Source organism: Pongo pygmaeus, chromosome 15 (genome assembly GCF_028885625.2).
Source record: "Pongo pygmaeus isolate AG05252 chromosome 15, NHGRI_mPonPyg2-v2.0_pri, whole genome shotgun sequence".
NCBI lineage: Eukaryota > Metazoa > Chordata > Mammalia > Primates > Hominidae > Pongo > Pongo pygmaeus.
Window position 1 is genome coordinate 101,951,211 of NC_072388.2, and position 13,746 is coordinate 101,964,956.

At 47.9% G+C, this 13,746-nt stretch overlaps 1 protein-coding gene across 8 annotated transcripts in view; it reads left to right on the top strand.

Moving 5' to 3' along the window:
- Positions 1-13,746, top strand: part of TRAF3 (TNF receptor associated factor 3) — a 133,243-nt gene that overhangs the window by 87,819 nt on the left and 31,678 nt on the right. For all 8 annotated transcript variants that reach the window (XM_054449328.2, XM_054449331.2, XM_054449335.2 and 5 more), the window contains 4 exons: positions 3,367-3,628; positions 5,110-5,161; positions 8,847-8,951; positions 9,578-9,745. In XM_054449328.2, the coding sequence (XP_054305303.1) occupies positions 3,384-3,628; positions 5,110-5,161; positions 8,847-8,951; positions 9,578-9,745 (570 nt within the window). In that variant the 5' untranslated portion in view covers positions 3,367-3,383. The remainder of the gene's footprint in view (positions 1-3,366; positions 3,629-5,109; positions 5,162-8,846; positions 8,952-9,577; positions 9,746-13,746) is intronic.

Genomic DNA, 13,746 nt, shown 5'->3' on the forward strand with positions numbered 1-13,746 from the left:
AATGCGCACACACACACACACACACACACACACACACACACACACACACACACACACACACACACACACACACGAAACAATGACAAGAAGACACGACTTGGCATTTCACAGAAGAGAAAACAAGTGGCCTCTTAGCATATGAAAAGATGCCAACCTTTCTAATCAGGATAAGGGGCAAAAAGACCATTGTCCTTGGTTGGTAGAAATTAAGATGACTGATAACTGTAAGTGTTGGTGAGAGTGTGGTTTCATAGAAATTGTCGTGCTGCTAGTGGAAGTATTTGTTGTTACCTCTGCTTTGGAGAGCAGTTTGGCTCTCATTTACAAAATTGGCCTTTCATACAACCTACACACCAGCAACTCCTCTCTGCTCTCTAGGTGTAGAGTCCAGAGCAAGGACTGGTAAACTCTTTCTGTTAGGGGCAAGAGAGTAAATATCCTAGGCTTTGTGGACCACATACACACTTAGTCTTTGTTTTTATAACACTTAAAAAAATCTAAAAACATTCTTAGTTCAAAGACCTTACAAAAATAGGCTGCTGGCTGGATTTGAATCGCAGGCTGTAGTTTGCCAATTCCTTGTTCTCTGATCTAGGGGATGCATCCTGGAGAAAGTTAGTTACATGCAGTCTTAGTGGCAGGAGGGCCAGGGGAAAAGCACAGAGTGGTGTGGGGGAGTTGAGAGAGAGAGTGGGAGGGTGGCCTCCTGGAGAAGGTCGGGGGCTGGCCTGCATATGTCTGGGTAGGCTCCGCCGTGGCCTGGCTGGGTGGGCCTAGGGAAACCTAGAGCATCTGAGGCACGATGGGCCAGTGTGGAGAGCAGAGTGGCAGGCAGGGCTGGGGGCTGCAGGTTGAGGCTGGTCAACCCTTTTACCTGGCGGGCAAGGCTAGTACCAGGTGCCCTTGCTACTTAGCTCGGAAAGATTAGTGAGCATCGTAATGGACTGGCAAGTTTGTAAGCAAATGACATCTATAATACATATACTTTAACATTAATGTTTTGAAAACTTTGTTTTCACAAATAAGTAATTTCTCACACTTTGCCACAGTAATGTTCTATGAAGCTAACCCAAGTGTGACTAGAACACCAGTTCATCCGTCTCTCAAGTTCTCTGCTGCCGACGTTCATTCCTATTTGCTCCTAGCTGTAAAGTCAGGCTAGGAGTCTGTCAGCTCATGTGCCTGTCAGCTTCATGCAGGTAGCAAGAACGGGGCTCGGAAGGAGGGCCTCCGCCCGCCCACCCAGCAGCTACCTCCCCAGGATGCCCAGGACCTCAGGAGTGGAAGGAATTTGGCTCTTATTTTTCTGAGTAGCAAAAATAGATGAATTGGGTACAGGAATGCAGTGCATTTTTGAGGGAGCTGGTGAGTTTTGAAAGAAACTTCCCCTGTTCACCTGAGGCATTACCATATCATGAGAAGGGATGGAGGAGGCATGGAGGTGGGAAACTCTACACAAGAAAAATCCTATAGTGCAGAGGTGACTGACGTGAGGTGGCTGGTCTAGGCAGCGGTGTTCCCTGAGGCTCCTGAGTCTGGTTCTCACTGGGTCCCTCACCTCCCTTCACAGCCACTCTCTTCCTTTACCAAGGTACATGGGAGTACAGGGCTGGCCAGGGGCTGTTGACAGTGGGGGAGTGGTGCAGGCTGACCGTGGAGACAGGAAGGGCATCCATGCTGGAGCTGCCCTGCAGAAGCCTCGTAAAGGTCGTAAGGCACTGGGCAAAACTTTTCCAAGAAAGTTCACGTTGCACACACTGACCTAAACACTGGCCAACATTCCCAAGGTTTTTTTCATTATGGAAGTGCATGGCCATTGCATGGTATCCAGAAAACAAAGACCAGAGAAGCCAGACTTTATACCACCATCTGGAAACATTTAATTTGTGCTTTAGGTAAGTGTTAGCAAATATTTAGGATGATTGATAAAATTTTTAGTGTGTTTATGAGTGCACGGTGTAATTTTTATTAAAGCTCACATTTCTTCAGGAACTTGATTCAACTCCTTTACATTCCTGGTTATTTTCATTTACTTGATCTTGAGGTCTCATCTGGCAGAGTTGTGCAAGCTGGGACCTTTGTGGCTCATTTTGAGGAGCTGTTTACTTTACCCGTTGATGGGAACTTGCAGGTGGGAGGCAGCCAGTCTTAAAGAGTACCTTGTTAGCAGGTGTGGAAGAGAGCCCGCGCAGACAGACCCACCCTATGTGGTGTCCCCTCTGCCAGCCCAGCCCTTGGGCACATTGGCACCTACCTGAACCCGAGCCCCCTCGTGCACACAGGGAGCCGCACCTCCCTCACACGCTCCTCACCAGTGTGACATGGTGTGACGTGCTCTGTGGGTCCACAACGGGCCCACTCCACAGCTCTGTGCACAGCGTGCTGGGTCAGGGTGGTGCTAGATTAATAAGATGAGGGTGGATGTCAAAACTGAGCACTTTGAGTACTGTGGGCACACTGTCACAGGGTTTACCCAGGAAGGAACAACTCCTGGGCTCCAGAAGCAGGTTGACCAGGCCAGTCTGAGTTGTAGCATCGAGACTCATCTAGCAGAAGTCAATGAGGAAGGAAAACTGGCTGAGAACAGCTGTTGTTTCAGCTAAAATCTCAGAATTATGCATTGAATTCAAAGTTACAACACAGCAAAATAGTATGTGTATTTTTTTAAACCTCAAAAATACTCTATTTATTATTAACTTCAAAAAATTTTTGGCCGGTGCGGTGGCTCACACCTGTAATCCCAGCACTTTGGGAGGCTGAGGTGGGCGGATCATGAGGTCAGGAGATCGAGATCATCCTGGCTAATGCGATGAAACCCCGTCTCTGCTAAAAATACAAAAAATTAGCCAGGTGTGGTGGCGGGCGCCTGTAGTCCCAGCTACTCGGGAGGCTGAGGCAGGAGAATGGCGTGAACCCGGGAAGCAGAGCTTGCAGTGAGCTGAGATGGCACCACTGCACTCCAGCCTGGGCAACAGAGCGAGACTCCGTCTAAAAAAAAAAAAAAAAATTTTTGGAGACAGGGCCTCGCTCTGTTGCTCAGGCTAGAGTGCAGTGGTGCCATCATAGCTCGGTGCAACCTTCAACTCCTGGGCTCAGCAATCTTCCCACCTCATCCCAATTTATTAAGTATACTTTTTAGGAAGTTTTTTGAATAATATCAATAGTTACTATGTGTTTGGGTAAAATAGAAAGGAAGGAAGCATATTTGTTCATGTTTTGTTCCCAACACATATTAAAGTTGGGAAGGATTCTTGTGTTGCCTAAAACTGAAAGACAGCAGGTCTCAGGCACTTTTGCTTTCCCAAAGCTATGTTTGTTTCCTTGCACGAGAGGATATGATGGCACTCTACTGTTTTTTTCCGACAGAACTCCTCTTTCCTAAAATGGAGTCGAGTAAAAAGATGGACTCTCCTGGCGCGCTGCAGACTAACCCACCGCTAAAGCTGCACACTGACCGTAGTGCTGGGACGCCAGTTTTTGTCCCTGAACAAGGAGGTTACAAGGAAAAGTTTGTGAAGACAGTGGAGGACAAGTACAAGTGTGAGAAGTGCCGCCTGGTGCTGTGCAGCCCAAAGCAGACCGAGTGTGGGCACCGCTTCTGCGAGAGCTGCATGGCCGCCCTGCTGAGGTAGGCACCGTCGCCCGGCCCCTTCTCAACCCTCGGCCTCACCCTCTCCTTCATTCGTTTCTCTAAAAATAAACCCCTAGAGGTTTAAAGCCCTAAAGAAGTCCATAAAAGCCTCTGGGCCCAGCTTGTGAATCCTTTAGGGAGGTGCAGTGGGATCCCACGTCTGGGTTTACTGAAGCCTCTGCGTGTCTCTGACCTGCCCCGCCCGTGTCTTCCCACTCTGTCTGTAGGGCCTTGGTGCCCCTCATATGTGTTGCTGTGTTTTATTGAGGAACCTCACAGTTCCGTGGAGGAGATACACCAGGAAATGACAAGCCAGTCATTTAAGGGCATGTGTGCTGGTGTGCAAGGATGCTGCAGAGAGGAGGGAGGGTGGGGTCAGCTTAAAGCACTGGGCAGGTCCCTACCCGAGCAGAAACCTAGGCCGCATGCTTACTCAGCAGACGCACGTGGAACATGCACCGAGCCCTTGGCCGCCCTTTGCTGCTGAGTGCCAGTGCTGGTGCCGCCAGCGGATCATGAAGGCAGCTGGTGCCGCCGGCGGATCATGAAGGCTGGAGCTTTACTGCAGAATAGCGTCGGCCAGGAGAGCACCCTGATTCACCCTGCAGGCCTCATGTTTTCTGGCATTGTGCTGGGTGCTGGGTGCTGGGGTCGCTGCGGGATGCCTGGTCTTGGCCACTGCCGTCAGGACACGTCGGCCTGGGAAGGTTGCCAGCTCCTCCTCCCACAGCACTCAAGCCTAGGCTGCACCTGAGCCCCAGCCTGGGCACAGCAGCCAGCCCCCTGCCTTGTCACCTGCCTTCACCCTCCCCCTTCTCCATGCTTCCCTCTGTGGTCTTATCCACTCATCCCAAATAGTCAACTCACCTTTGCCCACTTGGGGGCAAAACGACACTTGGGCTTAGTGACAGCACAGGAGACACACAACACAGTGTCTCCTAACACAAGAGCCTGGACTACGCCTCTGGGCCCAGGAGAAGCTTCCCGGTGGAGGAGGGGCTGGAGCTCCCATATATGATGGGCCACAGGGGAGGGAGGCTGGTCCGCCTGTGCAGGTGCCGTTGGCCTTCCAATAGACAGTGAAGCAAAATGGCCTGTGGAGAAGGGCTGGCTGCTTTTACAACGCAGGAACAAGGCTCTCCAAGTACTCACACTGAAGAGCTGCTCTGCAGACAGCTAGCTTTGGTTTCTGAAATAAAATTTCACTTTTACATTAAGTGGAAGGGGCTTTCCAAGTGGGACTGAACTAAACTGTTCTATTTGGTAACTTCCTTTTGAAAAATCAGCATTTTAAAAAATGTAGCCCTTTTCTCCCTTGGCTTCCTATGTAAAGTGCATCACCAGTGCGTCCTGAAGCTCTGCTCGTTGCTGTGAGCCACTGTGCAGACCTGACCATAAAACGAATGCTCCCAGAATCTCCTGAGTCCCCTCAAGAAAGGGACTTCCACTCTAATGCAGTCACTTGTGTTTCCCTGCAGCTCTTCAAGTCCAAAATGTACAGCGTGTCAAGAGAGCATCGTTAAAGATAAGGTATTCTGGGGTTGTTTTTTTTTTTTAATCATTTTGTCACGTTTTCAGCTGGGTAATACTTTTCACATAGTTTGCATTCGGCACTCTGGCACAACACATTCTCTCAGTTTTGGCAGCTGATGTGGCAGGCTCCCAGGCAGGACACTGTGCCATGTGATCACCTGGACAGACAGTGGATTCAGATCCACTTGGCCGCTTCCCTACTGTGTGAACTCTGTGAGCTACTTTACCCCCTCACCTGTAATAATAATCATATCGCCTGCTAAGACTGCAGGGAGCTGGTGTGAGGAGTAAGGGGGTCGATGCGAGCAAAGTGCTGAGATGCCTGTCTGTGGCAGGGCTGTCTGTGGTTGGGTCACTTCCGTCATTGCAGGTCTTTATCCCAGACAGCTTCTGCTCAACTCTTAACACTAGGTTTTACCTTCAGACTTGCTAGGCTGAGGGGTTCATTTGAGTTTGTGCTCCCTGCCCCCCAACCCCCTGTGATATCTTTAAGTCATTAGACATGAGTGAGATTAGCCCCTTCTCGCCCCCTGTGGCTGTCCTCAGCTAGAGCCCGTGGGTGTCTCTGCACATTCAGAGGATGGGGCTGCCCAGCCTGCCACCAGCTTCTCTCCTGGGGCCTGGTCCTTCTCATGGAGACTGACAGTCATCCGTGTGCTGCTATACCCTGCCAGGCATACTTGGAGTTTGAAACAATTCTTTTCTTTTCTTTTCTTTCTCTCTTCCTTTCTTTCTTTCTTCTTTCTTTTTTTTTTTTTTTTTTTCGACAGAGCTCACTCTTGTTGCACAGGCTGGAGCGCAATGGCACAATCTCGGCTTGCTGCAACCTCCACCTCCCGGGTTCAAGCAGTTGTCATGCTGCAGCCTCCTGAGTAACTGGGATTACAGGCACGAGCCACCATGCCCAGCTAATTTTTGTATTTTTAGTAGAGATGGGGTTTCACCATGTTGGTTAGGCCAGTCTCGAACTCCTGACCTCGGGTGATCCACCTGCCTCAGCCTCCCAAAGTGCTGCAATTATAGGCATGAGCCACCACACCCAGCAATTCATTCTTAAAGTGCTTAAAGTATCAATAAAAATGTGTTTCCCTACTTTGAGTAATGTACCTAACCATTTTTTAAATGCAGGTCACTAAGTTGTAAAATAAAATTCTTACTCTGGGGTTTTCCTGTCTAAAGCACCTTGCAGATTGGGTTTGTTGGTCAGAGCAGCCCAGGTGAGCGCAGTGATGTGAGGATTGCTGGCAGTCAGTGTCCCTGGGCTGCCAGGCACAATGGCATCCAATATAACCACTCTGGAAGGGGGGAAAGATGGAATTGGCCACCTGGCCCTGTACCTTTTCTTTCTCTGCATTTACCTGCTGCTGCTGAAGACTTGGTTAGTTCCTTGAGGGAAAACAGCCCCTCCCCTCCACTCTGTGCCTTGTCCTAGCATGATACCCGGCTGCCTTGTTAACATGTGCCTAACGTGTGAGTGAGAGAGAAGCTCGTGACGATGGCTGAGATGTTTTTTTAGTATCTCTGTTTTGTTATGCAGAATCATTATCCCTATTTTTTAATGACATTAGTAGCTGAAGAAAAGTGGCTAGTTTTGTCAAAGAATCATGAATGAGATGCACTCAAGTTGTGGACCCTCATGGAAAGAATGGAGCTGTCTGGGCCCCCGGTGACCCGGATCCTCACCCGTCAGCAGGTCATCCAGGGGTGGGCGGGCCTCTGGTCTTCATCTGTAAACAGAGACATTTGGAGTAAATAGTCTCAGATCCTTTCCATTCCAAAGTTCTGTTGACTTTAGAATCTCAAGTCATGACCTTCTTTTTTTTTAGTCATGTTTATGAAAGATAAGCTTTGGCTCCAAATTAGTTTATTTTTAACTCTTAACAGCTGTTGATTCTATTTCTCTCAGTAGTCCAAAAAGGCATATTAAGCTCCTGTTATTCCACTTTCATAAAGCAACAGGCAGGAGTTTCTTAGAAATAACCTTTGGACTAAGATGTTGTAGATTGTGTTGTTAGAAAGAGTGAGAGAGAGCTGGGCATGGTGCCTTATGCCTGTGATCCCAGGACTTTGGGAGGCTGAGGCAGGTGGATCACTTGGGCTCAGGAGTTCGAGACCAGACTGGGCAGCATATGGAGACCTCATCTCTACAAAAATGAAAATGAAAAAGTTACCTGGGCTTGGTGGCATGCGCCTATAGTTCAAGCCACTCAGGAGGCTGAGGTGAGAGGATCGCTTGAGCTCAGGAGTTTAAGGGTGTAGTGAGCCATGATTGCACCAGTGCACTCCAGCCTGGATGACAGAGTGAAACCCCCCCTGTCTCTTTTTGAGATGGAGTCTCACTCTCTTGCCCAGGCTGGAGTACAATGGCATGATCTCAGCTCACTGCAACCTCCTCCTCCCGGGTTCAAGCGATTCCCCTGCCTCAGCCTCCCGAGTAGCTGGGCCTACAGGCGTGTGCCACCATACCAGTTAATTTTTTTTGTATTTCTAGTAGAGATGGGGTTTCACCATGTTGGCTAGGCTGGTCTTGAACTCCTGACCTCAGGTGATCCACCCACCTCGGCCTCCCAAAGTGCTGGGATTACAGGGGTGAGTCACTGCTCCCAGTCAGCCCTGTCTCTGAAAAAAAGAGTGAGAATGAGAATACTTGTGTTTTCTAAGGGAAAAATAAAATTAAAAGTTGAAAGGTTTTTTCTTTTCTTCTTTTTTTTTTTTTAAAGAAATGGGGGTCTCACACTGTCACCCAGTCTGGAGTGCAGCAGTGCGATCACGGCTCCCTGCATGCTCGACCTCCCCCGCTAAAGCAGTCCTCCTACCTCAGCCTCCTGAGTAGCTGAGACTACAGGCACATATGCTGCCTTGCCAAGCTAATTTTTTTAAAAATTTTTTGTAGAGATAGGGTCTCATTATGTTGCCCAGGCTGGTCTCAAACTCCTGGACTAAAGCAATCCTCCTGCCTCGGTTTCCCAAAGTGCTGGGATTTTAGGCTTGAGCTACCACGCCCAGCCTCGTTTTCATTTTCAAAGGGAAATCTTTTCATTATTAGACTAACTTCAGACTGCACTATATGTTTAAAGAGAGTGTTTTTCAGCCACAGGCTAATGTTGCTTTTTTTGGTGAAAAATGAGTTTTAACAGCATGACGTTTAGAAGGAACCAACAGTTTTACAAATCATTCCCCAAATATGGTCTCTTATGTGGTCTGTCCATTTCTCCAGCAAGTGATCTGTACAATGTATTCAGTTGTGTCCAGTTCTGCTCTTGTCTTCTGGTGACAGCCGTACCATAATGGCCACCTGCTCAGTGCTGGCTCCCAGAAGGCCCCAGAGTCTGAATGTGAACCTGGTCCTCCTCTGCCCTCATCCTGAGATTATGTCAAAATTAATAGAAGATGTTTAGTTGCTCCAGAGTGATCTTTAATTATTAAGTCTAATTCATTTTCTTTTGGCTTAACTAATAAAAGATAACAGTTCATGTTATTTAAATTGTGTCTCTTAGTGGGGGCAGCTTCTTCATTCTACTTCTAGAAATCAAGATGGTCCTTAATGCTTTCTGAAGTTCACTTAAGAGTTCCTCTCTTGTTTTTTTTTTTTTTTTTTTAAGTGGTTTTGCCTTGTCCAAAGTAGCAGCATGTGGAGATTAAGAAATATTAATCCTCCAAAATAATGATCTTTCATTTTCAGGTGTTTAAGGATAATTGCTGCAAGAGAGAAATTCTGGCTCTTCAGATCTATTGTCGGAATGAAAGCAGAGGTTGTGCAGAGCAGTTAACGCTGGGACATCTGCTGGTGAGTAGCAAAGGGACACTGGAAGCTTTTACATGAAGGAATTCGAGTCCCTTACATCCAGGTGATGAAGTGGTCAGTAGGATGTGGCACTTTAAGACCATGTTGACATTAGTTTTTCAAAACACAGCCAAATAGGAAAGCAGTCAGAACCACTTGAGTACAAGTTGTTATTTTTATGACATCATTGGCAGAATTGTCAACTGGTTTTTAAACACTCCCCCCTACTTAGAATAGAGAAAATCTGAATTGGATTTTAATTTTGGAAGGCCCATTAAAACCTTTTTTCACCATGAAATTCTACATAAGTTCTTATTTTTTAAATTAGTACCATATTTTAGCTTAGAAAATTATTTGAACTGGAATAAAACAAAGTTCTTAGCAGATATTCGTTTATCCTGGAAGCAGAGTTGACTTAATTATTCAACAACAATATGGTTTGAGTAATCATGAAATAGAACATGCAATTCCGTGTCTCTTGGCATATTTGTTACTCTTTGCTGTGAAAAACTGGTCTAACAGCAGATTAGAAACATTGCTTTAGGGTTTCATTGCATAGAGATTAGAATCTGGTATTTCAGATTTAGAGTTTTTTCCCAATTAAGAACATTGAATGGTCTTTCTTACAGGTGCATTTAAAAAATGATTGCCATTTTGAAGAGCTTCCATGTGTGCGTCCTGACTGCAAAGAAAAGGTCTTGAGGAAAGACCTGCGAGACCACGTGGAGAAGGCGTGTAAATACCGGGAAGCCACGTGCAGCCACTGCAAGAGTCAGGTTCCGATGATCGCGCTGCAGGTGCGGGTCCTCCCGTTCCACAGGCTTTCCACTCAATTCCTATATGATACATTCCACAGGCCTTCCGCTCCATTCATAGATAATCCATTCCACAGGCCTTCCACTCAGTTCATAGATAATCTGTTCCACAGGCCTTCCGCTCAGCTCATAGATAATCCGTTCCACAGGCCTTCTGCTCAATTCATAGATAATCCATTCCACGGGCCTTCCGCTCAGTTCATAGATAATCCGTTCCACAGGCCTTCCGCTCAGCTCATAGATAATCCGTTCCACAGGCCTTCTGCTCAATTCATAGATAATCCATTCCACGGGCCTTCCGCTCAGCTCATAGATAATCCGTTCCACAGGCCTTCCGCTCAGCTCATAGATAATCCGTTCCACAGGCCTTCCCTCAACTCATAGATAATCTGTTCCACAGGCCTTCCGCTCAGCTCATAGATAATCCGTTCCACAGGCCTTCCCTCAACTCATAGATAATCCGTTCCACAGGCCTTCCGCTCAGTTCATAGATAATCCGTTCCACAGGCCTTCTGCTCAGCTCATAGATAATCCGTTCCACAGGCCTTCCCTCAACTCATAGATAATCCGTTCCACAGGCCTTCTACTCAGCTCATAGATAATCCGTTCCACAGGCCTTCCCTCAACTCATAGATAATCCGTTCCACAGGCCTTCCGCTCAGTTCATAGATAATCCGTTCCACAGGCCTTCCACTCAGCTCATAGATAATCCGTTCCACAGGCCTTCCCTCAACTCATAGATAATCCGTTCCACAGGCCTTCCACTCAGCTCATAGATAATCCGTTCCACAGGCCTTCCCTCAACTCATAGATAATCTGTTCCACAGGCCTTCTGCTCAGCTCATAGATAATCCGTTCCACAGGCCTTCCCTCAATTCATAGATAATCCGTTCCACAGGCCTTCCCTCAACTCATAGATAATCCATTCCACAGGCCTTCTGCTCAGCTCATAGATAATCCGTTCCACAGGCCTTCCCTCAACTCATAGATAATCCGTTCCACGGGCCTTCTGCTCAACTCATAGATAATCCGTTCCACAGGCCTTCCACTCAGCTCATAGATAATCCGTTCCACAGGCCTTCCACTCAGCTCATAGATAATCCGTTCCACAGGCCTTCCGCTCAGCTCATAGATAATCCGTTCCACAGGCCTTCCCTCAACTCATAGATAATCCATTCCACAGGCCTTCCGCTCAGTTCATAGATAATCCGTTCCACAGGCCTTCCCTCAACTCATAGATAATCCGTTCCACAGGCCTTCCCTCAACTCATAGATAATCCGTTCCACAGGCCTTCCGCTCAGCTCATAGATAATCCGTTCCACAGGCCTTCCGCTCAGCTCATAGATAATCCGTTCCACAGGCCTTCCGCTCAGCTCATAGATAATCCGTTCCACAGGCCTTCCGCTCAGCTCATAGATAATCCGTTCCACAGGCCTTCCGCTCAGCTCATAGATAATCCGTTCCACAGGCCTTCCGCTCAGCTCATAGATAATCCGTTCCACAGGCCTTCCGCTCAATTCATAGATAATCCGTTCCACAGGCCTTCCCTCAACTCATAGATAATCCGTTCCACAGGCCTTCCGCTCAGCTCATAGATAATCCGTTCCACAGGCCTTCCCTCAACTCATAGATAATCCGTTCCACAGGCCTTCCGCTCAGCTCATAGATAATCCGTTCCACAGGCCTTCCACTCAGCTCATAGATAATCCGTTCCACAGGCCTTCCCTCAACTCATAGATAATCTGTTCCACAGGCCTTCTGCTCAGCTCATAGATAATCCGTTCCACAGGCCTTCCCTCAATTCATAGATAATCCGTTCCACAGGCCTTCCGCTCAGCTCATAGATAATCCGTTCCACAGGCCTTCCCTCAACTCATAGATAATCCGTTCCACAGGCCTTCCACTCAGCTCATAGATAATCCGTTCCACAGGCCTTCCCTCAACTCATAGATAATCCGTTCCACGGGCCTTCCCTCAACTCATAGATAATCCGTTCCACGGGCCTTCCCTCAACTCAGATAATCCGTTCCACGGGCCTTCCCTCAACTCATAGATAATCCGTTCCACGGGCCTTCCCTCAACTCATAGATAATCCGTTCCACAGGTCTTCTGCTCAATTCATAGATAATCCGTTCCACAGGCCTTCCCTCAACTCATAGATAATCCGTTCCACAGGCCTTCCCTCAACTCATAGATAATCCGTTCCACGGGCCTTCCGCTCAAATCATAGATAATCCGTTCCACAGGCCTTCCACTCAGCTCATAGATAATCCGTTCCACAGGCCTTCCGCTCAGCTCATAGATAATCCGTTCCACAGGCCTTCCGCTCAGCTCATAGATAATCCATTCCACAGGTCTTCCGCTCAATTCATAGATAATCCGTTCCACAGGCCTTCCCTCAACTCATAGATAATCCGTTCCACAGGCCTTCCGCTCAGCTCATAGATAATCCGTTCCACAGGTCTTCCGCTCAATTCATAGATAATCTGTTCCACAGGACTTCTGCTCAGTTCATAGATAATCCGTTCCACAGGCCTTCCCTCAACTCATAGATAATCCATTCCACAGGCCTTCTGCTCAGTTCGTAGATAGTCCATTCCACAGGCCTTCTGCTCAATTAATATATACTTCTTCCACTGTACAGCTTCTTAATGACTGTTCTAATAGGAATAAAGAGAAAAGATAGGAATAAATAGCACTGTTTTATTAAAACAGAATTAAGCTTTGTTTTGCATATTTTGATTTATGTAGTTGACATTTTCCATTGCCTTGATTGACTATCATTTAGTGTGTCGAAAAATGAATAGTTATTCAAAAAAGGTAAAATTTTTAACTTGTCCTAGGGAATTGCCTCAAAATGTTTATAGATTGCCTGGTCTTATTACAGCTCTGTGACATAACCATCACTAACAACAGGCTAATTTGTCCTACAGCATTGAAATGCAGCTGTTTATCTTGGAGAGAGACAGCTTCTCATACTTCGGTTACTTTGGCACAGTTTTGCATTGTGTGTTTCTGTGGGGGTGAGTGTGTGAATGTGGGTGAGTGTGTGAGGGTGTGTGTGGGGGTGAATGTGAATGTGGGTGAGTGTGTGGGGGTGTGTGAATGTGGGTGTGTGTGTGGGGGGGGGTGAGTGGGTGAATTAAAGAGGAAAGCAGAGATGTTGGGGGTGGAGGACACACTTCGAAAACAATCCATTTGTTGAACAAACACCTATTGGGTACCTACTGTGCGCCAGGCAGTATTCCAGGAGCTGGGGACTCAGTGGTGAGGCTCCTCTAGTGGGAAAAAAATACTAACAAATGTGTAACATTGGGTAATGATTAGTTCCATGAATAAAAATCAGGTGGCATCAAGGGAAGAGAGGTGATCAGCATTGGCTTCTCTGAGGCAGTCAAGGGACAGTGAGGGAGCATGTGGACCCTAAGCTGGAACTGGCAGGGCTGTGAGGTTCAGGAGCTGTGTGGAACACAGATCAGATGTGAGGGCACTGGGGCAGCCAGAGGGTGAGGGAAAGGCACTGGGCAGCCCAGAACTGGGAGGGTGAGAGGGGCCCCGGGGCAAGGCCTGGTGTTGCTGGGGTCGGGGAAGGTTGTACTGGGGTGTGCCTGAGGGTGGGGTGGTAGGATTGGCCAGCAGGTGGGGTATGAGGTAAAGGTGACGCCCAGTGGTTGTGGAGAACTTGGGTGTCCTGCCGAGGGGGTGCCCAGTGAGTGGAGGGTGACGGGCTTGGTGGAGAACGGGGAGTAGAGCCATGCAGGCTGCAGATGTAGGTGAGTTTGGTGGTTCACAGGATCATGGGGCTGGAGCGAGTGGAGAGGAGGACAGAGCTCGTGGGGGCCTGGGCATGCCCTCAGAGGCTGCCTAGAGGCTGGGGTGGACTTGGCCATGAAGTGACTGAAGGGAGGCACCAGGGCAGCTCAGCCAGGGTGTGGGCCATCATCCAGTTCCTGGTAGATATTGTGGAATGGTTTGTTTTGTT